Genomic DNA, 27,577 nt, shown 5'->3' with positions numbered 1-27,577 from the left:
GGTTTTAGTAGGAACCACTAAGAAATTGACCTTCTTTTCTTCATTGATTTCTACTTCTTGTGTCACTGTTCCGTAGACTACCACTTTATGCTCCACTGGACTTGTATGAGGAGAGATTCTACCAATGATCCCCCAACCTAGCTCTCTCCTATGAGCACAGGGATGTTTCTTACTATCACCTGCTATTTGCTCTTCTGCCATAATGGCCTCTGCACAATCAAGACCAATGAAGAGTCCTATGTCAGCATTTGGGTCATATTTCATTAGTTTGTCAGAGATTGCCTTTAAGTGGGCAAGATACCCCTTTAAGGGGGTATCTGACCCCATCCAGTTGAAATGTTTTCTGTTGAATATGCTGAAGTGATTGGTATTTCCACTTCTTCATTATAACCTCTCACTTTAAGTCCATGAATTTTGGTAGAATCAGTGATTTGTTTTCCACTTATTGTGTTGATATCAAGTGACACCGATGGCCCACTAACTCCCAGTTTATTCAGAGTGCTTTCCTTGATGAATGAAGCATCAGACTGCTCATTCAGCAGGGCATACACTAAAACTTTATTTTTTTCATTACTAACATGATGTAACCATACAGGAACTATCATGGTGTGCATGTCATGTGTCACTGATTCTGTAACTTTGACCTTATTTGCTGTTTTATTGAAGTCATTGCTGACTTCACGAGAAGTCTGTTTCATTGCAACTAGACAGCACTTAAAAAAATCTGAGAATGCTGTTAATGCTGGACCATTATGCTGAGAGATTGGTAGCCAATTCATTAACTTTTTTTGTGTAAGCATCAGCTATGATACTTTTGTTTCCAAATCTGTCCCTAAGAATTTTCTTTGCTTGCCCATAGTCAGCATCAGAGTTAAAGTGCATTAACATTTTAATAGCATCCTTTGCCTCACCAATTGTATACTTGTTAAAGTAGACAAGTCTCTCTTTACTAATAGAAGTTCTAGATTCTACATAAGTTTCAAAGTTTTTCATCCAACTTGGAAACTTCAGGGGATCACCATAAAAAATGTTAGGTTCTATTGGAGGGAGGCTCCAATTGGGATCAGGTATGTTAATTGCAAAAGTTCCCCTAGGATGGGAAAAAACATTAACGATTCTGTCACATTATTAGGCATGTTGACATTATGAGTGTGTCTACGACAACTTGGTACAAAACTTTGGGCTGTAGGGTTGAGATTTATTGCTTGAGGTTCACTAACTATTTGTTCATCTACTTCATTTGTCATCAATTCATTATCTCTATTGCATTTTTACTTCTTCAACTAAGCTAAGAGCATTAAGTTCTGCACTAGCGACTGCTAAAATCTCTCTCTTTCATTTTGTTTGAGAACATTGCCTGGTCTCTAGCTAACTTAACTTCTGCCTCTGCTTTTGTCTTAGTTAACCTTGCTTTTGTCTTAGCTAACCTAACTTCTGCCTCTTCTAAACTATCATGATATTCCATTTCCTTTCTAAGTCTGGATACCCTTGCTGCTGCTTCTTGCTTTCTTTGTGCTGATGAACATGATGAAGTAGATGAGACTCTAGAATGTCTACACCATTTGCTAGAACAAATTGATCCTTTGTCACTCTTTAACTCTTTTCTTTTACATTCTATACTTTCTAATATTTCATGGTGAACTCATTGGTTGTGTTCCAGCTCTTCATTTAGCTCTAGTTCCACCAGTTTTGTGTATTCCACATAATACTGATGAAATGCCTCTATTGCTTCATTTGACATGAGCTCTAATTCAAAGGGGCTAATTACAATGTTTTGTCTTTCTTAATTTTGCTGGTAACACTACTCCATATACGCTTACAGGACTCTGCTCTTCCCTTGTGTAGCCACACTGGCAGGTCTTCATTAGCCCTCAGGTGATCTGTTTTACTGATCACACCTATCAGCGTAGGGTCGAGGAAAGGCAGTTCTCTCTCTCTTGACATTTATTGATGAGGTAGGCATGACAGTAAGAATGGCAAACAAATTCTCAGTCTCAATTTCTTACAAAATAACATTATACACTGATATTAAACACTTTCAATACCTGGGGGAATACCTGGAATACCTGGAAAGGACAATGCTTAAATGCTCAATTCGTTCGACCGGTCGAGTATTTGTCATGTCTGTGAGCAGTCAAAACACCCTCTCTGTTCTGCTTTGGGACAGCTTATTCATTTATATGTTGTTGTGTTGTTAAATGTTGCTAAGTTCTAGTGTTCTTTAGGGGGTTTTAGGCTTAGAGGACACCCGAGTCTCTGCAGTACAGTGGTATCTGTTTTTTCTCTGAGCCCAGTCTGTCCTGTGTGACTGTGGTTCGTCTTCTGACAAGACACAGATGGTATTGCATGGCAGAAGAGATCATTCTATGGATGTGCGTGGATATTAGTCTTGTAGTTTGAGAGAGCGGTAGTCCATAGAATCTTATAATCCTTAAATGTGTTTGTCACTCATCATAGCAGTGCCTCCTACAATGTGGCTTTTGATTCTTTCCCAACTGTTGAGAGTGAATTTGCTGTTGTAATATTCCCTTGCCTGTTGGTAGGTGAAACAGGTTAATGACCTCAGTTGTGTAACTCTCTGAGAACCTTGTGGAGGTGAATCCACTGTGTAGAAGTGGCAGTGGAGGGAGGCTGATCCTGGGTAGTGGTGGCCATAAAGGGGAGAACCTGGTGTTATAACTGTTTTGTTAACAGGTTTCAAGAGACCAGAAGGACCTTGTGACCCCTCTATTAAGCTCTGCACCAAGTTACATAGGTGGTGACTCGGGGAAGCGAGCCAAGATAAAGGCCGCTGTGAGAGGGGCAGCACCTGTGGTTGTAACAGAAATTGGCAACCTCACCGAGATTGCTGGAAGCTTCGTAGCTACATGGGGGAGACAGTTGCTTGTTATTCATTTCATTACCCGTTGTGTGCCCACACTCAGGTTGCACCATGAAGGAAGGGAAAGGCTGGTAACAGGAGTGGCTCGCAACCCGAGTCTCCTGCTTCTGCCAGAAGTGGCAGCGTAGATCTGACACAGTTTGGCATGAGGACACATAGTCCCACAAATAGTGCCCATGGTCAAGTAAGTCCTGCCCACAGTATTAGTGGATTTTCCCAGACAGAAGGCATGTCTGAGAAAATGAGGTTTAAACTGGAAATGAGGAGAATGGAGCTAGAGGCTGAGAGTGAGAGAGAATTAAAAAGGTTTGAATTGGAAGCTGAGGAAAGGAGATTGAGGGCTGTGGAGGCTAGAGAAGCCAGGAGGCTTGAGGCTGAGAGGGAAGCCAAGTGACTGGAAGCCAAGGAAAAAGTGAGATTACTTAAGCAAGAGAAAGAGCTGAGATTACTAGAAGCAGAAAAGGAGAAGAAGGCGAGAATATATTAGAAAGAAACGATGATACGGATGTTTGAGTTGGAGAAGATGCGGATAGAAGTTAACTCACCTCATGGCTTGATGAGTGGAGTGAGAGAAAATGCCGTAGAGAGCCAAATGATGAAGAATTTGAAGTTGATACCTGAGTTTGATGAAAAGAAAGTAACAGAATGGTTCAGATTTGAGAAAGGCTCGGAATTTGATTGGTCTCAGAAGAGATGAGTTGGCTTTGTTGCAAATATGGTGAAGGGCAAGGCTCTGGAGGTTTATGACAGAATGTCAGTTGAAGACCTGGAGGATTATGAGAAGTTTAAGGCTGACATCCTGAGAGCCTACAAGCTATGACCCAAGACTTATAGGCTGCATTTCTGTGGTGGGAAGAAAAGACCTAGTAACTCCTACCTTGAGTGTGCTTGCTATTTCGAAGAGATGTTTGGAAAATGGATTGCTAACGAGCAGGCCACTTCCTATCATGAGTTAAGAGAGCTTATGATAATGGAGCAATTTGTAAACATGGCCAAGAAAGAACTGATACTGCTGCACCATGAGAAATGGTTTAAAAGCCTGAAGGAGACAGCTACATGGGCAGATGACCACGTGTTGGCTTATTGGCCTGTGCCACATTGGATTGGTAGTATGTCTAGCAGGGCTGGTGATGTTTTGTCTGGTGGTGTGGCAAGTACCAGTTTGTCAGAAAGCCCACGCTATAGCAGTGGCTTCAGAAATAAGTCAGGACAAGTCAGCTCCGTAGGTAACAAGTCTCCACTCAGCCCTTGATGGAGACAGTCTGAGAATATGCAACACAGCCCTCCCTGGTACAGTATGCAGCCCATGTGTCACTATTGTAAAAATAATGGGCACTTTAAATTTAACTAACCCAAGTTTGTGACAGCCACGGCTTCTAAGCCATCTGAGAAGCTGGTGGCTTTGATTGTATCACACAACCAAGGTGTTGAGCGTGAAGAGACTCAGTCCATGTTTAGTACTAAGGGTATAAAGGCAGGAAGTACTGCCCCCTCATCTGTTGAAACCCCCTCGTACCCTGTGAAGTTTGGTTTGGACTGGTGCCGTCCATTTTTGTGCCAGGGCACTGTTGAAATTGATTGGGTTGACTACCCTGTCACTGTTTTGAGAGACACAGCTGCACAGCAGTTGCTGTGCAGGAATGTGACTGAGAGGTGGGTTACATCAGATAAGCCAGTCTGGTGCTGGAGAATTGACGCCACAGAAAGCTTGTATGCCTGCTAGTGATTGCAGAGGCATGGATGGCACTAGCAGAGGACCTGCCAGTGTCTAGGGTTGATTTCCTTCTGGGGAATGACCTGGCAGGGGGGAAAGGTTTGGGTACAGCTCCCATCTGAGGAAACTGTCCTGGATGTGGAAGCTCCTGATATTCATGATTCTATTTCTGTTGTCGCTTGCCCTAAGGTGAGGCAAACACCCCAGCATCATGGTGCTCATGGGTTCTGTGACTCCTGGGTCAGCTGCAATAATGCAGGACTACCACTTGAGGAGTGCAGAGTTTATGTTGATGCTGCAGTGGGGGCAGAGTGCCCAGAGACCTGTCTCACTGCTGGCAAGTTTCTGAACGAGTCATAATTGGACTCATCTTTGAGTCAGTGTGCTGGGGCTGACTGCAACAGCGAAGACACCACAGAGAGCACCTGACTTTGATGGGAGTTGTGCTGAGGGTGAGGCTGGGGTGTGAGATTTAGGTGGTTTGTTTGATGCCTTGCCTTACCCTACGGAGCCTCTTGGAGGTGATGCTCAACCAGAGTTGTCACCTGGAGTTGAGGCTGTGGGCACCGGTATTCAGTCCATGCTCTACCCTGTTGTGTCTGGTGTGTTAGGGGTCACTGCTGAGGGTGAGGAGACTCCTAACTCAGGTGGGGAGATGGGAGTTTCCTCCCCTGTGGAAGGTACCGGAGATGGGAAGCAGGCTACTCTCCTGCCAGGATCAGACACAGTGGGTGCTTGCTCATGTAGTGAGTTGCTCCTGCTGGCAGCTGTTGCTACAGCTGTCAATGTACCTAAGGAGGGTTTTGCCCCTCATGTATGTGCTGCCTCACTACTTGCCATGGCAGTAGTGGATGGCAAGGAAGCAGAGGCTTGGGCAGTGTTGGCAGATGATAAAAATAATTTGAATAGCTGGAGGAGAGAGGAGGACAGAGGTCTGTTGCTCCATTTTCTTGTGCCATCAGCAGTCAAGGAGGCATGGGTGCTAATAGCACATAGCAGCCTGGTATTTGGCCATTTTAGACCAAGAATGACTCAAGAGCTTGTGGCGTGGTTGTGGGTGTGGGAGCTGGGTGTGGTCCAGCTTGTTGAGTGTAACTGCATGGGTTAAGCTCTGGCCCCAGACAAGTCTGATGACCTCTTGTCTGGGACCCCTCTCCCTTGCATTATGTCTAGGTTTGTTTCCCCTAGTGTGGGAGTTGTGAGTGATATTTCTAGCCCAATTCCTCCTTTCTGGAAGAGTTGTAAAGATGTAGTTGGCAAAAGCATTAGAGTGCAGTGTCTTTTAGGCAGCACTGACTAAGGCTGCCGGTGATGCTTTGGTTGCCACTCAGGAAGTACCCTCATGGCCATATTAAATCACCCCTTCCCCATCCCGTCCCCGACCTCATCCACGGGGCTAAAGTATTTGAGAACCCTGTCCCCTTCCTGCGCGTGAGGTTCACCACAATGGCCAAGCTTAATGTTGGTAACACTTTCAAACCAATAATTCTCAGAAATGAGACAATGAATGCATTTTTTGCTTACATTTTCACTAATATACATTATATAATATAAACTAATGCATAAAGTTGATAATCTACAAGTAAATAGCAAATAAAAAATCTGAGCTATGTTAGCAACCTTGAAAATCACACGTGGGAGCGCGGGGGCCCCGGAGGCTGGCTAGGCCTGCTGGTATGAGTTCCCAGTTATGCCACAACAGGTGATTTATGCATTTATATACACCATTGTCTAATGTTTACCAGTCTCGCTTTCTATCATGCTTTGCCACACACACTGCTGGCAAGAGATACTCACTTTTACAGGTAGTGTGTGTGTGTTTGAGGAGCTGCACACCATTATCTGGTATGATGTTCCCTATAGTCTCTCTCTCTCTCTCTCTCTCTTGGCAAGATCAAGATATGATCACATTTATGTCTCTAGATGGGTTTAGTGTGTGTGTGTGTGTGTGTGTGTGTGTGTGTGTGTGTGTGTGTGTGTGTGTGTGTGTGTGTGTGTGTGTGTGTGTGTGTAAGAAAATGCATACCATTCTCTCTCTCCTTCTCTCTCTCTCTCTCTGGCAACTCATACTGGTAACAGGAGGCTGCATCACTGTGGGGGTATGTTTACAATCACACAGGAACACCAATGTCTCCAGAAACATTACAAACATATCCATATAAGCAAAGTCTGAAATGCTACATGATTCATTATTTTTTTCACGTTTATAAACGCATTACCTTCTCTAAAAAACAAATCAATAAGTGTATTGTTTCCAAAAATATATGAAGGGAAAGTGAAGGTATCTTGTCTCTCACCCCACCAAGTCAGCATTTTTCTACCCTATCCTGCCCCCGTTGTTTCATTTTCAAACACAGCCCTGGGGATGGAGGAGATTAATAATACTGTAAATGGCCATGGGAAAGGCAAGGGGATGGGAAGGGGAAGGGGGAATTTAATAATACAGCAGTCAGTGTTGCTGGGGACTTCATGTGGGCAAGCTGTTGTTAATTGTCAGATGCTGGGCCTGAGTAGGAAAGTGTGTATTGATGGATGCTGTCCTCTTCAAAGTGACAAGGAATCAGATTTGATGAGAGAAGACTGCACACAGGAGCAGTTGCTGGGACAAGTGGGGCTGGCCCAGAGGTGTGTTGGCTGACCCCAGTGTTTGTTGTACTGTGCTGGCCACGTGAGGGAGTTTGGCTCCATGTGCGGGAATGGGTGTGCTGTGCCCTGAAAAGAAGCAGCCATCAGTTCACTGTGGCGATACCTGTGTCGTCAAGTGGTCAGTGGGAGGAATGAGGTATGATAGTATTGCTGTACCTGACGTTGAGAAGCAGTCTTGGTCGTGTCACAACCCAGAAGTACAATATTGTTTTGTTAACAGTGGCCAGAAGGCACCTCTTATTTTTGTTGGAGAAGTAGCATTTTTTTCTTTATGTAGGACACTGGCCAAAAGCAACAAAAACCAAATAAAAAAAATTTTTTTTAAAGCCCACTGAGATGCCAGTCCCTGAATAGGGTCTGATGTGGCAGTCAAGAATTGAAGGATAAGTGTCTTGAAAACCTCCTCTTGAAGGAGTTCAAGTCATAGGAATGTGGAAATACAAAAGCAGGCAGGGAGTTCCAGAGTTTACCAAAGGAAGGGATGAATGACTGAGAATACTGGTTAACTCTTGCATTAGAGAGGTGGACAGAATAGAAGTGAGAGAAAGAAGAAAGTCTTGTGCAGGGAGGAGGGGAGGCATGCAGTTAGCAAGATCAGAAGTTTGGTTAGCATGAAAATAGCGGCAGAAGATAGCTAGAGATACAACATTGCAATGAGAAAGAGGCTGAAGACAGTCAGTTAGAGGAGAGGAATTGATGAGACAAAAAGCTTTTGATTCCACCCTGTCTGAAAGAGCAGTATGAGAAGAACCCCCACCAGACATATCAAGCATACTTCATACATAGATGGATATGGTCCTTGTACAAAGTTAGCAGCTGTGGAGGTTAGAAAAATTGGCAGAGACGTCTCAGAACACCTAACTTCACAGAAACTGTTTTAGCTACAGATAAGATGTTCAGTTTCCAGTTTAGATTATGAGAAAAGGACAGATTGGGGGATGTTCAGTGTAGAAGAGGGGGACAGTTGAGTGTCATTGAAGAGGGAATAATTGTCTGGGAGGTTGTGTCGAGTTGATAGATAAAGGAATTGAGTTTTTTTTAGACATTCAACAGTACCAAATTTGCTCTCCCCCAATCAGAAATTTTAGAGAGATCAGAAGTCAGGCATTTTGTGGCATGAAATGTTTACTCACTGAAGGGTTGGAAGTCTTGGAAAAGATATGGAACAGGGCAGAGTAGTATCATCAGTGTAGGAGTGGATAGGATAAGAAGTTTGGTTTAGAAGATCAGTGATGAATAATAGGAGGAAAGTGGGTGACAAGAGAGAACCCTGAGGAACACCACTGTTAATAGTTTTAGAAGAACAGTGACTGTCTACCATAGCAGCAATAGAATGGTCAGAAAGGAAACTTGAGATGAAGCTACAGAGAGAAAGATAGAAGCCATAGGAGGGTAGTTTGGAAATCAAAGCTTTGTGCCAGACTCTATCAAAAGCTATTGATATGTCTAAGGCAAAACCTAAAGTTTCACCAAAATCACTAAAAGAGGATGACCAAGCCTCAGTAAGGAAAGCCAGATCAATAGAGCGGCTTAGACAGAACCCATACTGGTGATTAGATAAAAGGTTGTGATGTGATAGATGCTTAAGAATTTTCCTGTTGATAGATTCAAAAACTTTACATAAGCAGGAAATTAAAGCAATAGGATGGTACTTAGAGGGATTAAAAGTCACCCTTTTTAGGAACAGGTTGAATGTAGGTAAACTTCCAGCAAGAAGGAAAGGTAGATGTTGAAAGACAGAGTTGAAAAAGTTTGACTAGGCAAGGTGCAAGCACAGAGGCACAGTTCTGGAGAACAAGAGACCCCATTAGATCTATAAGCCTTATGAGGGTTTAGGCCAGCGAGGGCATGGAAAACATCATTGCAAAGAATTTTAATACGTAGCATGATGTAGTCAGAGAGTGGAAGAGAGGAAGGAACAAGCCCTGAATCATCCAAGGTAGGGTTTTTTTGCAATGGTTTGAGCGAAGAGTTTAGCTTTAGAGATACATGTGATAACAGTGGTGCCATCTGGTTTAAATAAATGAGGGAAAGAAGAAGCAAAGTTATTGGAGATGTTTTTTGGTTAGGTGCCAGAAGTCACAAGGGGAGTTAGATCTTCAAAGATTTTGACACTATTAATGAAGAAGTTTTTTTGGCTAGTTGAAGAACAGACTTGACATGGTTCCAGACAGAAATATAAAGTGCATGATATTCTGGTGATGGAAGGCTCAAGTATCTCTTGTGGGCAAGCTGTGTTAAACCAAGGATTGTAAGGTTTAGGTTGAGAAAAAGAGTGAGGAATGTATGCCTCCATGCCACACACTATCATCTCTGTTATGCGTTCAGCACACAGAGATGGGTCTCAGACATGGAAGCAGTAGTCATTCAAAGGAAAATCAGCAAAAATGCCTCCTCAGGTCCCCCCAACTAGCAGAGGCAAAACACCAGAGGCACCTCCACTTAGGGGGATCCTGAGGAGGGATTAGAGCAATAGGACAAGATACAGATATGAGATTGTGACTGGAGGAGCCCAGCAGAGAAGAGAGGGTAACGGCATAAGCAGAAGGATTAGAGGTTAGGGAAAGGTCAAGAATGTTGGCCATATCTCCAAGACAATCAGGAATATGAGTAGGGTGTTGCACCAATTGCTCTAGGTCATGGTGGGTAGTAAAGATGAAGGCTATTTCACCAGGATGGTCAGTGATGGGAGAGGAAAGCCAAAGCTGATGGTGAACATTGAAGTCTCCAAGAATGGAGATCTCCACAAAAGGGAACTGAGTCAGAATGTGCTCCACTTAGAAAGTAAAGTAGTCAAAGAATTTCTTATAGTCAGAGGAGTTAGGTGAGAGATATACATCACAGATAAATTTAGTTTGAGTGACTCTGTAGACATAGCCAAAAGGTGGAAAACTTAGAAGATTCAAGAGCATGGGCATGAGAGCAGGTTAAGTTGTTGTGCATGTAAAGACAACATCCAGCTTTGGATTGAAAATGAGAATAGAGAAAGTAGGAGGGAACAGAAAAGGGGCTACTGTCATTTGCCTCAGACACCTGAGTTTCAGTGAGAAAAAGAAAATGAGGTTTAGTAGAGGAGAGGTAGTGTTCTATAGATAAAAAATTTGATCTAAGACTGCGAATGTTGCAGAAGTTTAAAAAGAAAAAGTTGAGGGGAGTGTCAAGACACATAGGGTCAATATCAGAAGAGCACTCCGACCTGGGGACATTTGTGGTCCCCTCCCCAGATGGGAACTCTGAGGCTGGTGTAGGAGTCACTATGATCATTTTGAATTTTGAGTGAAGGGTGTGTGTGTAATTAGGTGCTTGTAATTTTGTGTGAAGGAAGAGAGTTGTCTTTAGAGGGCAGGCTGTGACTGTCCCCTTGTGTTCAGTGAGGTCACAGTTGGGTTTAATGATAATTTCACAGCACCCCCTGATAAAGTGCTTTTCACCTCACTGGGAGTAATTATCATTTCAGCAGGTGCCTACTTCCTCCTACAATTCTGTTTTATTCGTTTTATGGGTGTGACACAGAGGCTCTGAGGAACCATGAGCAGGCAAGTTGGAGAGAAATCATGGGCAGTAATAGCCCAGAGATGTGAGCAGAGTGAGTGAGGAGATTTGAGGTGACCAGTGAATTAAACTTGCTTGACAGCCCAAATGAGAAGTTTGTTCAGCCAGGAAGAGTATTGTCTGACAATGCCGTGACAATGACACACCAGGAGGCTCATTGTGGGCCTAACTCAATGAGCCCACCAGCTCCTGGTGGGCTCATTGAGTGTTGCAAAGGCACAGGGATGTCATTGCATGATGACTCTTATATTTGTATAAAGAAGAGAAGGCACAGAATGAGTAGGCTGTGCAGTGGAGAGAGCAGAAGAGGTGAGAGTGAATGGAGGAGTGCTGAAGGCTGAGGAAAGAGAGGATGACAAAAAAGGAAGAGAGAAAATAAGGAGTCACAGAAGGAGGTGGAGCAGCCATAGTTGCTGGAGAAGACAATACCAATATGACACCCTCCATGGGTAAGCTTGCATACCGATGTAGCAGGGGAAATCACAGGTCCTGGGTGAAATGCAGAGAGAAATCTCGAAGGAGGAGTAGGTGGATGAGAAAGAAACGGCTTACTGCGCATTTTAAGTTTGAAGGGCCAAGTTGGAGCCCTGTTGTTTCATGTTTTGATGATGGTTCATATTAGTGTTTTCATAGTCTCTGTTTTGTGATTTGTGCAAGGCCCTGTTTTAAATCTGATGTAAATTGCCCCAATTAGTTATGTTTTGAGTTTAAAATTGTTGTATCCTAAAATTTTCATAAGCTTATGTATATCTTCCAAAATTTTCTAATTTGGGAGAGGGTGTGTTATGTGGGGCATAAGTATTGAAGGGAACAAAGATGAAAGGAGGAGAGAGAGAGAGAGAGAGAGAGAGAGAGAGAGAGAGAGAGAGAGAGAGAGAGAGAGAGAGAGAGAGAGAGAGAGAGAGAGAGAGAGAGAGAGAGAGAGAGAGAGAGAGAGAGAATGGAGGGTCTGTGGATCATCCCCCAACAACCCAGTTGAGTAGGCTACCAGATTTATTATTTCCTTCCTTTCCCTTTTGAGCACTATGTTGGGAGCACTGTCTTTTGAAAGAATATACAGTAAAAAAAAAAAATGTTGCAGTTAGATTGCCACTAGCTTTTTAAGGGAAAATTTTTAAGATTTTGTTTCGTCACCACTTGCAGTGAGTCTGTGGCAGGGACAGGCCTCTCCTTTGTACCCCCACTCTTATTTGTCATGTGACTTTCCCTCACCCAGTGGATATGGGTAGAGTGGCATCCCTCCCTTTAACTTCTTCAGTCACTGTTTGATTGCTGAGAGTTGAGGACATGCAAGTTGAAGCAGAGCAAGGCTTGGAGAATTTGTATGCTTACATTTAGAGAGTGATTAGATTAATATGATACTATCTGACTAGTATAGCAGTAAGCCTCTGCTGATGTTAGGTGAGAGATAGGTGCCTCCAGGAACCTACCTGTGATTGTAGTATCTCATAAGTATAGAGATACCTCCCATAACGACTCCTTGCCTGTAATAGTCGAGTATTTGGCATGTCTGTGAGCAGTCAGTAGACCCTCTCTGTTCTGCTTGGAACCATCTTGTTTGTGTAAACATTGTTGTGGTGTTAAATGTTTCTAAACTCCAGTGTTCTTTAGGGGGCTCTGGGCTTACAGGAAACAAGAGTCTTTGCAGTGCAATGGTGTCTGTTTCTTCTCCAAGTCCGGTCAGACCTGGGTGGCTGTGGTTCATCTTCTGAGAAGACAGATGGTATTGCATGGCAGAAGGAAAGATAATATTCTATGGATGTGGGTGGATATTAGTCTTGTAGTTTGAGAGAGTCCATAGAATATTATAATCCTTATAAGTGTTTGTCACACTCCTAGAACATGGCTATTTATTATTTTCCAGATGTAGAGAGTGACTTTGCTGTTGTAACCCTTACCTGTCGGTGGGTGAAACATGCTGAAGACCTCATTTGTGTAACTCAATCCAGGAGAAGGATCCTGTGGAAGTGAATCTTAGCTTCACACTACATTGTGTAGAAGTGGCAGTGTTGGGAGGCTGATCTCAAGTAGTGGCAACCATAAAGGGGAGCAGAACCTGGTGTTATGAGTCTGTTAACAGGGTGCAAAAGACCAGGAACTTGTAGCCCCTGTATTAAACCAACCCCTCAGGAAGTAAACAATTCATGCAGGGAAGCCATAGAATGCCTGACTTCTGATCTCCCTAAAATTTCTGATTAAGGCAGAGCAAATGTGGTATTGTTCAATGCCTCAAAAACTCAATTCTTCCATCTATTAACTTGACACAACCTACCAGACAACTATATATAGCAATAATATAATAAGAGGAACAATGTTGTGCCAAATAGGGAAATGTAAGCAAGTGGCAAAAAAGAAAAAAAACACACACACACACACACACACACACACACACACACACACACACACACACACACACACACACACACACACACACATATATATATATATATATATATATATATATATATATATATATATATATATATATATATATATATATATATATATATATATATATATATATATACAGTAAAATCCCTCTCATCCGGCATTCGAGTATCCAGCAGCTTCAAGTATCTGGCACATATTTCCCCAGGCCTTAAAATCAATAAAAAAATCAATGTGTACTCACAAAATCGATTAAAATTCCTGCGCAAGGCATACTTTGTCCCCTCGCCACCAGAGCACACTGCTTCATGCCACCCGCGGCCCACTGCACTGTGTTTACTCAGTGACTCAGTCCCGCGTGTGCACTGTTTATCGCCTGATGCCTTCATCATGCCTAAAGTTGTAGAAAAGAGGAAGCGTGTTGTGCTTACACTTAAGCAGCTGATCAGATCAGCTGCTGATTAAGATCAGCTGATCTTTGTTATGGTAAGATACATGAGTGTAGGGTGGTGATTGTGGACATAATTTCACTTCTATTCAAGTATCCGGCAATATTCAAGTATCCGGTTTGTCGGCGGTCCCGTTGATGCCGGATAAGAGGGATTTTACTGTATATATATATATATATATATATATATATATATATATATATATATATATATATATATATATATATATATATATATATATATATATATATATATATATATATATATATATATATATATATATATATATATATATATATATATATAAGCAACTGCTGGCAAAATATGACAAAAATTAAGCAAATACTGGTTTTCTGTGCAAAATTAACTTAAAATAGCTGCAAAGGCATACGCATGAAAATAAAATAAAATAAAAATGAAAATAAATAAAATACACAAGTACATAAAGATAAAATGGTAAAAGAACAATACCAGGAGTGAGCACAAAAATAAGTGAGTTAGGCTAATTCAGCCTCAATAAATAAAGTTATGACACAACCCAACTGGATAAGGTGTAGGCTTGGGGCTGCTGCAGGAGTGTATAGATGGGGTTTACAAAACAGGAATGTTGCAGCAGCTTCAGCAAACAGAGGCACAGGCAGTGGCAGGTGTAAGGTAATGACTGCCACATAGTCTTCAATGCAACTGAAGGCTATGTCATACACCCTGTTAGTGAGGAGCATGCTGAGAAACTCTTCACCAAAAAGATAAAATCAAAGCTAGAGGAAAATGGATTTACCCCCATACTGCCACCACAACTGAGAGCAAAGAAAAGTAAAATAGTTAGTTACATGCGTAGATGAATTGATTTATGATCACAATGAACAAGACATTGCTGAGGAAATCATTAAGAAAAATGGATGGATGGGGGATGAGTGTATGGAGTCAGTCATAAAGTTTCCGAACTCAAATACAATAAAGATAACTTTCACCAGACAACAACTGCAAAAAAATGTACAGAACACGGCATCCTGGCATTCAACCTAAGTATACCAACTAGAGATATTCATATTGAAACATACATTCCTATCATCACTTGCATGCACTGCTATGCATTAGAAAAACACAATACCGGGGAATGTAACAAAGAGAAAGAGTATAAAATTTGTTCAGTGTGTGGAAAGCAGGATCATACTTGGCAACAGTGCCAAGAGACTCAAAAGAAATGCATAAATTGTGATGGGAACCACAGTATCCTTGCAATGAAATGCCCAAAAAGAAAAGAAATATTGAAGAACAAAAGAAAAGCTGAGAGAGAGAAGACGTCAACAACATACGCAAGTATCACAAGCACCAACAATCAGATCATTGTCCCACTACACGCACAACATACCATACCAGAAATAACCTAAGAAGAGATGCTAAAAATACAAACTTGCATCCTACACACACACTACAAAAATAATGAAAAGCCAGGAATATACCAAGAAGTTCTTAATACAACTTTAAAATTAAATGGCCTTCCAGAAATAAAGATCCCTGAATCCCTAGATTCAAGCAAAAACCTCCACTGTAGCCAGAGATCACCAACCAAACACAAGTAACAAAATTAATGAGACAATAATTAATGAGACCCTAGACGAACTTGAACAAGAATTGCTTCCAAACTTTGAAGCAAAAAACATTGGCCTAGAGCTACATGTGAGTGAAGACAGAGGCTGGCCAAAAGTTTTGCAACTTCACAACAACAGATCTACTAGGAATTGAATCAGGGAAATACAAATTTACATTTACATCAAAGGAAGCAAGTGACAAAGAAGTATTAGACATGATAAGAAGTGGAAGAATAATACTGAAAGGATGTTGGAGGACAGCTGATAAAGGACAATTTAGAAAGATAAGACCAGGGCTAGTTATAGAAAGATCACCTATAGAGCTGCGAGACCCACACATTAGGAAAACAAGGAATAATGAATAACAGTATACACTCAATAACCATACTACAGCACAATGTAATGCACTGGAAAACTAATAAGCAGTCAATAACGTTAAATATACTTGATGTCAAACCCGATATAGCACTCCTGAACAGCCATGGCCTTAAAAGCAATGAATCATTAAAATTACCGGGATATATGATATACAAAACTAACACCACTCAAGAGGCAAATGATGGAAGTGCAATAGCAATAAAAAATACAATACAACACAAATTTTATGATGATTTTCTCACAGATGTACTAGCAGTAGAAATAGATACTACATTAGGACCAATAATAATAGCCACCATGTATCTGCCACCCAGAAGACCATATCTCCCATATCCAGATATATACAACTTAATGAACAACAATATTCCAACATATTTATTAGGAGATCTTATTGCATCACACACTCTGTTTGGAAACAGTAGTAGCAACACAGTGGGATGAAGCCTAGTTCAATTAATTAACACTGGAAACTTGATACACCTTGGTCCACATTACCCAACATTTATACGATAGGGTGCAGCCACCAACCCATACAAAATTTTAGCAATCAAACATCACTTCCTAAATACCTATAGTGAACCAGGCAATGTTACTAGTTCAGACCACATTCCAATAATTTTCAAAATTTCCACAACAGCAATAAAAAAAGAAACAAGAGGAGACACATAACTTTAAAAAAGCTAACTGGGATCACTTTAAAGAATCACTAACTAATAAAATTACGTTTAAAAGCCTACAAGGTTCTACTACAAGACAAATAGAGGCCGAGGCTCAAAACTGGCTTAATACCGTTAAAAATGCAGTGGAGGAAAGCATTCCTAAGAGCAAAGGTAAAATATATGAGCTAAAAATCACTCCCCAAATAAAAAAAAAAACCTACAAGAAGAATACCAGACATTCAAAACGGATGCACAATGATATGGCTGGACGTACATAAATTATAGGGGATACACACAAATAAGGCTGGAAATAAGAGAAAGATGTAAAGAAGAGTATAACAAAAAATAGGATGATCAAATAAAAAAAATAATTCATTCATGCAAGGACACAAAGACATTCTGGAATAAAATCAATAAGCTTAGAGACATGCATTCACAACAAATTACATATCTGGAAGACAATAATGGAAGAAAATATTACTCAGATGCAGAAAAATGTGATATTATGAAAAGAACTTGAGAGAAAATTTTTAGAATAACCCCCTTAGAAGTAGCAGCCTTTGATAGGGAAAACACTGTATATGTTAATTACTTACAAATGAACCAACACTGAACAACACCATCACCAACAGTAAACTTAAATATGTTAAACAACAACAATTTCTATACAAGACTAATAACATATGACGATGTATAGCGTATAAGACAAACAAGAAACAAAGCACCGGAACACTCGAAAATAAATAAAACTGTATTAAAAAAATGTCCAGACAATACCATCGAAATGTTAACAAATATATACAGTGCCTCTTTTGCTGCAGGATACTTCCCCAATATATATATATATATATATATATATATATATATATATATATATATATATATATATATATATATATATATATATATATATATATATATATATATATATATATATATATATATATATATATATATATATATATATATATATATATATATATATATATATATATATATATATATATATATATATATATATATATATATATAAAATAATAATAATAATAAAATTCATCCCAAAAGAAAATAAATCAACTAAAAATCCCATCAACTACAGACCTATCTCACTTTTAGAAGTGCCAGGCAAATTATATGAGAAAATCATTCAAGGAAGATTGAACTCATTCCTCATCGAAAATAATGTTTTGAAAGACAGGCAGCGTGGTTTCCGCCCACAAAAAGGTACAACTACAACAATAGCCACAACTTACGAAACCATATCCAACGCACTGAGCAATAAACAACAAATCACACTAATACTAAGAGATGTCACCAAAGCCTTTGACAAGGTGTGGCACAAGGGCCTAAAGTATAAAACATTAAAAGTCAATCTACCATCATCTCTAGAAAAAATACTTTCTACCTTTTTTAGATAACAGAGTATCCACCATTTATATGGGCAATAAAAAAGCAGCAGCTGTATAAATTTATTGAGCGGAGTACCACAAGGCAGTGTGCTATCACCTACATTATATACATTATACACTAATGACTTACCTGCAGCTGGACCATCTTGCCTCGACACTATGTATGCAGACGATGTAACACAGGTCATTATCACAAACAGTAAATCAAAACTCATGATGAAATACAAAGCTGAAAGAGAAATAAACAATTAATTGTTTTGAAAAAATGTGGAAAATTAAAACTAGTGAGAAAAAAAATTAAAATTATCCCAATAGCCCAAATTAAATCAGAAAAGCTTACAATAAATAACAAAATTATAGAGCCAAACAATGATGGAAAACTACTGTGATTTAAAATACACCGGAAGGAAATTACAACGCACATAACAGAGAAAATACACAGAGGAACAGCAGCTTTAAGTAAACTATACAGGTTTAAAAATTTAACTCCCCACATTAAAACAACACTTACAAAAACGCTATTAATACCCATCCTAGAATATCCACCCATACCAATAAACGCTACTATAAATAGTCAGAAACTAAAATTGCATAGTTTTAAATAGAGCTCTGCGATTTATTAACTGGAGTGACAATGATAGGATATCAAACACTGAACAATTGCATTTGAAATATAAGGTCACTCCTATAAACATATCCATATACTATAAAGCACAAAACATATGGGAAACAAAAAAAACACAATAATGAAGATATGTACAACAGCTTAATAAACGAAAGAAATAATGACTTCAATCACAATTGGTTCCCTAGCTCAATAATTGCCGCAAACCAACAGCCACCTACTCCAATATATACACATTAAATCATAAATCATATATTCAATCTGTTGACAGCCGCGGGTTCCCCTCTCCTTCAGGCCCCGTGCTCTGAGTCACTGGTAATAACAAAAAAGTAAATAAATAAAAAATAAGCAATGTGGTTAAGCCCACATACTATCTACCTCCTACTTTCCTTCACACTTCTCTTCCCACCCACTTTCCCTCATCAATACATCTTCTTTACCCCCCCCCCCACTTTTCTATCCAACATCACATCACATCACATAGAAGATATGGGATGGTAGTTTTGATATATCCAAGGCAACAGCCAAAGTTTCAGCAAAATCTCTAAAAGACGATGACCAAGACTCAGTAAGGAAAGCCAGAAGATCACCAGTAGAACGGTCTTGGTGGAACCCATACTGGCGATCAGATAGAAGGTTGTGGAATGATACACATTTAAGAATCTTCCTCTTGAGGATAGATTCAAAAACTTTATATAGGCAAGAAATTAAAGCAATAGGATGGTAGTTTGAGGGATAAAAACGGTCACCCTTTTAAGGAACAGGATGAATGTAGGCAAACTTCCAGCAAGAAGAAAAGGTTGATGTTGACAGATAGAGTTGAAGGAGTTTGACTAGGCAAGGTGCAAGCACAGAGGCACAGTTTTGGAGAACTATAGGAGGGACCCCCTCAGGTGCATAAGCTTTCCGAGGGTTTAGGCCAGCGAGGGCATGGAAAACATCATTGTGAAGAATTTTAATAGGTAGCATAAAGTAGTCAGAGGGTGAAGGAGAGGGAGGAACAAGCCCTGAATCGTCCAAGGTAGAGTTTTTAACAAAGGTTTGAGCGAAGACTTCAGCTCTAGAGTTAGATGTGATGGCAGTGGTGCCATCTAATTGAAGAAGAAGCAAAGTTATTGGAGATATTTTTGGCAGAAGTCACGAGGGGAGTTAGATCTTGAAAGATTTTGACACTTTCTATTAATGTAGGAATTTCTGGCTAGTTGGAGAACGGACTTGGCATGGTTCCGGGCAGAAATATAAAGTGCACGAGATTCTGGTGATGGAAGGGTTAAGTACCTTTTGTGGCCCATCTCTCTATCATGTATAGCACGAGAACAAGCTGTGTGAAACCAATGTTTGGAAGGTTTAGGTCGAGAAAAAGAGTGAGGAATGTATGCCTCCATGCCAGACACTATCAACTTTTTTATGCGCTTGGCACACAAAGACGGGTCTCTGACATGGAAGCAGTAGTCATTCCAAGGAAAATCAGCATATTACCTCCTCAGGTCCCCCCAACTAGGATCGGAGGAGCCCAACGGAGAAGAGAGGGTGACAGCATAAGCAGAAAGATTAGAAGTCAAGAAAAGGTGAAGAATGTTGGGCGTATCTCCAAGACAGTCAGGAATATGAGTAGGGTGTTGCACCAATTGCTCAAGATCGTGGAGGAAAAAATAAGTCAGGAGCTTCTTCTTATCATCCACCAACAGAGGTAATCTAAGTGCGACTGAAATGTTCTTAGACTGCAGCCCCTCATTTCCTTCAATATACGAATCTTCGCATCAAGCCAGGATCTTTCAATTCCTTGTGTATGGACTCCCGTGTTAAGATTGATGTAATACTGGTGATGATTTACAGAAAAATTACGAAAATTGAGTTGGTTAAGATAAGCGTAAGCTGACCATTTGTCGGAATAGATTATTGAGCCTTCAGTGACTTCTCTCTGAATAATTGGTTGAAGTGTCTCACGGTCTCTTCTTTGAACGTAAAAATATCAACAATCTGAACCTTTCTTGAAACCGAACACCCAAGGACCATCAATACACTTTCCATGGTTACGGTTATTGTCCACTTCGGTTTCACTGTCTGTTGAATTTGGAGACTGGTCTCCTTTCAACATTCTCTCTCTATTGTATTTTCACCATCCTGCAAAGTGTGCTTCATCAATTTGCACAGGCTCTCCTTCAGTGCCTACCATTTGACCACGATTTTGGGCTGAAACAATTGCTGTACACACTTCTCTGCACATGTTAAACCAATCACATATTGCTTCATTACCTCTACCAGTTAAACTTTGAACCAGATCATAAGAGAGGTCATGTATAAAATAAAAGATCAATTTTAAAATTTGGCAAAGAGAGAGCTTGCAATTTACTTTGCCACATAAATCTGTGAAGTGGAAAAATACATTGCCTATGCGAACAGAACGAAAAGTTTGACATCCACGGTTTCTGCAACGCAAAAGGGGCATAAATTCGCCATTTCGTCTTTTTTTTCCGAGCGTCCCTCATCTCTCCGCCACATCCATAACACAGTGCAACACTTTGTTCTTCATTCAAAAGTCCACGTCTTCTTAAAAATGCCAGTGATCTATTTTCGTTGCTGATTTATGTATAGAATTCTTTTGCGAGTATCTTAAGGGCCATGTCAATGACTGAAATATAAATAAGGATTTACGGAGGTTGGGAGGAATTAAGAAAAGTAAAGGACTGGTCTATTTAAAATCTAGATAACAAACTAGATAGCAAGCATATCTCTGGAAATTAGGTAACAAACTAGCTTGTAGATAACATACCAAAGCTGTCGAGACTGATGTCTATGCTGGAATGAAGTGTGCTGTTTCCATATGTACCTTGTTGAGTTGAGACCCGGAGTTTCGACACTCAAACAGACATGCCACTCATGCTTCAGATTGTCTAACCATATACGAGTATTCTCTCGAAACCAAGACAAGTGTCATGATAACAATGCTCAGTATAACGTTTCTTGTTGTAGATCACAGTATAAAGTGTAGATCGCATACCAAAGTAAATTTATGACACGTAGATTACAGCAAAGTGTAGATCGCATACCAAATATTCATGACACGTAGATAACAAACCAAAGTAGCACCTATTTGTTTTCCCTTATTGCTTATTATATGGTACATCTTACATTCACTTTGTTGCTTATTAACTTGTATATGTTTCGTCATTTTTGGTTTCCTTTATTGCTTAATAGCTTGTATATGTTATGTTAACTGTACATACTTACTTGAACCCAAGTGGGACTACTGTCTCCTAGGCAAGTTGCATGCGCTATACCATCTTCAGGTAGTGGATATTTAGTATAATAATGATTGTAAGTTTTATTTCATACTCGTTTAACTTCCTTACTTATGCTACAAGAAAGGGTGCAACACACCCAACCAACTTCTACCCGTGCTTGTAACATATACTGGGGGCCTGTCCGGGACAGTATCTTATGAACTGGTATGTCATATATTGGGAACCTGTTCGGGATAATATCTTATGAACTGGTATGTCATTTGTATGTTAATGTAACTGCTACTTAAATAATCACTGTTTCTGACTTGTTAAGGTTTGTTTTCAGGCATACATACCCACTGACATACATACATAACCACATTATTCACACTCGTTTTCGTCACTTCTTTTGTTTCACGAGTATCTGCTGGTGGGTGCATGGTGACCTTGCCTTTAAATATTTCATGATAGGCCTGGTGAATAGGTAAAGGGCTAACTGTTTATTCACATCGGTAGTTGTATCGGTTTCAGGTAGGGATTATTCCGTGTAGTGTAGTTCCACTTCCTCACATACTGCTCCGAGACTCATTCTCATTCATTTGGGGCCATTGAAGCTCCAAATCAATTTTTAATTTCCTCGCAAGTAATTAGACCAGTCTAAACTCAGAGAATAATTAAGGCCAGCTCCTGTTTGTTGTAAGTGAAGTACATCATTCGCTGACCTATGGCTGGTTACGTCTGTGAAGGAAAAGGCTTATCAGGGATCGCGCCCCTCTCTCTCAAAGGTTGTTAACTCGTGTCCAAGGGTGCAAATCCCATCTTTACGGTTAATAATCCTCTCGAATCTTATGTCAAGGTTTTAACTCAAGTGAAACTTAGGAGATAACTTGTGGAAGAGTTTTGACATCAAATCTTTTCACTTTCTACCAAGTGAGTACATCAAAATGGCGAAATTCCTAGACCATAGAGAATATGTAGGAAATTCTTCTGTAGAAGAACTTAAAGCCTCCAAATAACCAAGGATCAACTAAAATACATTGCTAGTGGTTTTGAGATTCCTTTCCAACATGACATTCGAGAAGATGACCTCTTGACACTCATTTTAATTCATCTTGGAGAAGAACTTAGCCCTAGTAAAGGACTCGAGATAGAGAGTCAGACTAAAGATCCTAATATCCTTTTATAAATAGAAAAAGTTAAAATGAAAGCCTTGCAAATGCAGATAGAATATGAGAAGGAGGAGAGACAAAGAGAACATGAGGAGAAACAAAGAGAACATGAGGACAGACAAAGAGAATATGAGAAAGAGAAGAGACAAAGAGAACATGAGGAGAAACAAGCAAAGAAAGAAAGAGCTCACCAGTAACTCCTGTTGCAAAAACAACTACCAAACAAGGCTAAGATCCCTAAATATTTGTCTCTCTTACCACAATTCTCAGATCAAGATCCTGAAAGTTTCTTCAGGGAGTTCGAATCCTCTGCTGAACACTTTGAATTGCCTCAGGAGAACTGGACATGACTCCTAATGCCCAAGCTCACTGAGAAAGCTTTAACTATCTTGGGAGGTCTAGAAAATAACACTGATTATGCCTCAGTTAAGAAAGGTATTCTAGCAGCATATTTCATTACAACAGAGGGTTACAAATAAAAATTAGGAATCTTAACAAACTCCAACATTAGACATACTTGGAGTTCGCATCAGATAAGTACAGAGCACTGCAAAAGTGACTTAAGTTGGTTTTAGTCACCATATATGACCAGCTAGTAAACTTGATCGCCTTAGAGGAATTTAAACGCAAGGTGTCTCATTCAGTTGTAATGCACATCACCAGCAGTGACGAGACAGACTTGCTTAAAGCTACTGAAATTGCAAACGTGTTTTCACTGATTCACTGTCCAGGTCCCATGGGAGAGAGGAAGGCTGAGTCAATTGTAAAGTCTGGTGCAGGTCCTGTAAACAATGGGAAGTCGGTCGTTAGCAGTAACAAGTTCTCTCCAGTGTGTTCATTTTGCAAAAAGCCTGGCCATCTCATAAGAGATTGTCCTAATCCAAAGTGCAAAGTAGCAAAAGGTGCTTTTACGAAACCACTGGTCTCATTTAATACCACGACAACAGATCCATCTAAAAAGTTATTTACCCCATTTATGTCAAAAGGATCAGTCTCCTTTGGTGATAACTTGAAATATCCAGTAAATATCATAAGGGATACTGCTGGAGGCCAGTCACTTGTACTAAAATCAACAGTCCCTAGGATTGAAAACTACACTGGTGAAAGGGTGTATTTAAAGGATTTTCATGATCCATTTCTGTAGCCACACCAGCTGGGCATCAATTGGCTCTAAGGTGGTCTATTTTACTAATCACACCCATCATTGTAGGGTCGAGGAAAGGCAGTTCTCCCTGACACATTTATTGATGAGATAGGCATGACCGAAAGAACTGCAAACAAGTTCTCAGTCTCAATTTTTTACAAATTAACATTATACACTGATATTAAACACTTTCAACATATTACAATATTCATTAACAATACATGCAATCAACTTGGCACTATGACATTCAGTTTTTACTAGAAAATTAAAGTATTTACCTCGGTCACCATCCTGCCCGTCTTTGTCTGAGCGCGACTTGGCCGTGAGTGACACCCGCAGGCGATCAGTGGGTTAACCACACTCTACCAACAAGTGAGCATCGGCTTCGGTGCTTAATATACCATTGAATACTGATATTTACACACATTACAATCATGTTTTCATGCAAATAGAAAACTATTGAACATTTCACTTATGATTACTGAGGAATAATGACATGAGGTATATACACTTTACATACAGTAACATGGCTCCCCTAAATTGTGTAACAATTTACCTTAAATTAACATTAGTACGTACCTTAAAACTAGGATTAGCACATAATATGTTTTGTTACACTGGCTCCTTTGCGGAGATGCTCCGGTCTATTATTATGCATTACCTACTAACAGCAATACTAGACTATGTATTGGCCTCTCTATGATGGTCCTGTTTGCCTTTGTGCGTCTTCCCTGGTTGTTGAGATTACAGTCTGACACCAGGACCTTAACCTTTCTTACTAGGCCATCATGATCAGGAGATACTTCTGTTACTCTTCCCAATTTCCACTGGTTCCTTGCTACATTCTGATCCTTGAGGATAACTATGTCATTTACACTGAGATTTCTCTTTGGTGTTGTCCACTTATTTCTAAGTTGTAGGAACTGCACATACTCCTTTTTCCACCTGGACCAGAACTGGTTGGCCAGGTATTGTGCTCTGCGCCATCTCTTTATGCAGTACAGGTCCTTCTTAATGAAAATACTTGGAGGAGGCAGTACTATCCTTGTTTTCATAGTTAACAAATTACTGGGTGTCAACGGTGTAGGACTTTCTGAGGAGTTAAGATGGTCCACAGTTAGAGGACGACCATTAACTATATTTTCAGCTTCGACTAAGAAGGTTCTCAGATCTTGGTCATCTAACTGGGTACCATGCTGATCAAGTACCACAGAGAGTACATTTCTCACTGTGCGTATCTGCCTCTCCCAAACACCTCCTATGTGACTGGAATTGGGTAAATTCATGTTAAAAACAATCCAGTCACACTGATCTTTCATGAGTTCTTGTCTGACTTTATTGTTATTTAGTTCTTTCAAGCATTTCTCATACTCTGATTTGGCTCCTACAAAGTTAGTTCCTTGGTCACATCTCAACTGTCTTACGGGCCCTCTTCGTCCTACAAAGTGACGGTATGCACTAAGGAAGGAACTTGTATCCATGCTGTTGGCTGTCTCTATGTGCACAGCTCTACATGCCATGCAAGTAAAGAGCACTCCATATCTTTTAAGCTCTTTACGCCCCTCTTTGACATAGAAAGGGCCAAAGAAATCTACTGCTGAGTATGTAAAAGGAGGTGATGGTTCTAGTCTGTCAATAGGCAGGTCTGCCATCTTCTGTCCCTGTGTTGTACTTCTAACTTTATGACAGATAATGCACTTTGAAATGTGCCTTGATACTAGGGATGATCCTCCTACTATCCAGTATCCACATGACCTGATTTCATTTAAAGTTATGCCCCTGCCTTGATGATTTGTCCTTTTGTGGTGGTGGCATATTATCAGCTGGGTTATGTGTGATGTTTTGGGGAGGATGACTGGATGTTTGGATTCATCTGTCAGATTAGAAAGCCTCAATCTTCCTCCTACTCTCATGATACCATTTTGTCAATGAAGGGATCTAACTTATAGAGAGAACTGGTCTTGTCTATCACTTTTGTTCCCTTGCCATTGTCCCCTTTAATCAAAGAATTATGGTTAGCAGATGATTTCAGTACATTTTTCTCCCCTTGGAATGCCTTTACTTGCAGTTGTTTTATAATTTCATTTTCAGCTTTTGACACTTGTGCTACATTTACTGGCTCATATGTGTCTCCCTTTACTTTAGTAGTGCCATCACCTTTTCCTCTGAAACTGTTCAGGAGCTTGAGGCATACAGCAACTGCCTTCTTTGCTTTAAACCAATCAGAAAAATACTCAAGTCTTTGTGTATATCTGTGGGCTGTTGTGTACCTACACCATGGCATACAACTTTCTTCACTTCAGGGTCATTTTCATTTATGACCTTGTACTGGGAATGGTTATCCATTTTGCTATGTTGCCAAAGGAATTCTGGGCCATTCCACCAGATCTTGCTGTTACACAATTCATCTGCTGTCATGTCTCTAGATGCATGATCTGCTGGGTTATACTGTGTCTCTACAAATTTCCACTGATCTGGTGAAGTGCAATCTCTAATTGTTTCTACTCTATTAGCAACATATACATGGAATCTCTTTGCTTCATTTGCAATGTAACCAAGGACTACTTTCCTGTCCGTCCAAAATACTTCTTCCACATTATTATACTCAAGTTCTCCCTTTAAGAGTTTATGGATTCTAGCTGATACCACTACTGTTGCTAGTTCTAATCTGGGAATTGTCATGGTTTTTAGAGGTGTGACACGTGACTTTGCCATTACTAATGCACAATGAATTCGGCCAGTCTTACTAATTAATCTAATATATGAGCACTGACCATATCCCTCTTGACAGGCATCTGAAAAGTGATGGAGTTCAACCTTTTCTACTTCCCCAAAGTCATAAGGTTTGTAGCATCTAGGTGCTTTTAGCTGATCTAGTTTGTGCAGCTCGTCCTTCCATTTTATCCATTTAGGTTTGACATAATATGGCACCTCATCATCCCATTCAACTGCATTCTTACATAATTCTTGTAAAATTTGCTTTCCAGTCAGTATGAGAGGTGACACTAGACCTAATGGATCATATATAGAGTTCACTGTTGACAGAATGCCTCTCCTGGTGAGTGGCTTGTCTTTCAGCTTTATTCTAAATTGAAATGTGTCAGATTCTATGCACCACTCAACCCCCAAAGTTCTTTCTATAGGCAGTGTGTGTTCATTTTTACTAAAATCCAAACTTTTAATTCCATCTACTCTCTCATGAGGAGAAATTGCAGCTAATACATCTTTGTTGTTTGATAAGAACTTATGAAGGTTAAAACCTCCCTTGTAACATAATTCTTTGTTCTGCTGAATAAGAGTGACAGCTTCATCCATTGTAGCTACTGACTTCAAACCATTATCAACATAAAAGTTGTTTCTTACAAACTTGGCTGCATCAGATCCATACCCATAGTCATCTGCAACTTTCTTAAGTGCAAAGTTGGCTACACTTGGAGATGATGTAGCACCAAACAGGTGAGCTGTCATCCTGTATTCAGCTATCTCATTATTAAGGTCACCATTTTCCCACCAAAGGAATCTTAACATGTCTCTGTGTTCTGGGTTGACCTTCACTTGATGGTACATTGCTTCTATATCACATATAAGTGCAATGCTTTCTTGCCTAAACCTGCACAACACTCCAACAAGTTTGTTGGTAAAGTCTGGGCCTTGTAACAGGTGACTGTTTAATGACTGGTTTCTGTAGTTTGCACTACAGTCAAATACAACTCTCAACTTCTTTGGCTTTCTCAGATGATAGACTCC

At 40.1% G+C, this 27,577-nt stretch overlaps 1 protein-coding gene across 13 annotated transcripts; it reads right to left on the bottom strand.

Moving 5' to 3' along the window:
• Positions 1-1,926: 1,926 nt before the first annotated feature.
• On the bottom strand, positions 1,927-26,895 carry LOC135111539 (uncharacterized). 13 transcript variants are annotated; one of them, XR_010273779.1, is made up of 6 exons: positions 24,109-26,895; positions 17,799-17,897; positions 14,174-14,335; positions 12,692-12,849; positions 12,224-12,501; positions 1,927-7,307 (listed from the first exon to the last, which is right to left on the bottom strand). XR_010273779.1 is itself a non-coding variant. In XM_064024951.1 (6 exons), exons 4-6 carry the CDS (start codon positions 12,722-12,724, stop codon positions 7,082-7,084), a joined length of 537 nt encoding a protein of 178 aa, XP_063881021.1. In that variant the 5' UTR covers positions 12,725-12,752; positions 13,426-13,575; positions 17,799-17,897; positions 24,109-24,184; the 3' UTR covers positions 1,927-7,081. The 13 variants fall into 13 exon arrangements, 5 of the variants coding, with proteins under 5 accessions (XP_063881021.1, XP_063881018.1, XP_063881019.1 ...); XR_010273773.1 differs by lacking the exon at positions 14,174-14,335 and adding an exon at positions 13,426-13,575 and having other exon boundaries at positions 12,692-12,863; XR_010273774.1 differs by lacking the exon at positions 14,174-14,335 and adding an exon at positions 13,426-13,575.
• Between the last annotated feature and the right edge of the window lie 682 nt (positions 26,896-27,577).

The sequence above is a fragment of the Scylla paramamosain genome, chromosome 22, assembly GCF_035594125.1.
Source record: "Scylla paramamosain isolate STU-SP2022 chromosome 22, ASM3559412v1, whole genome shotgun sequence".
NCBI classification, from domain to species: domain Eukaryota; kingdom Metazoa; phylum Arthropoda; class Malacostraca; order Decapoda; family Portunidae; genus Scylla; species Scylla paramamosain.
This window is presented reverse-complemented; position numbering and strand designations above follow the sequence as displayed.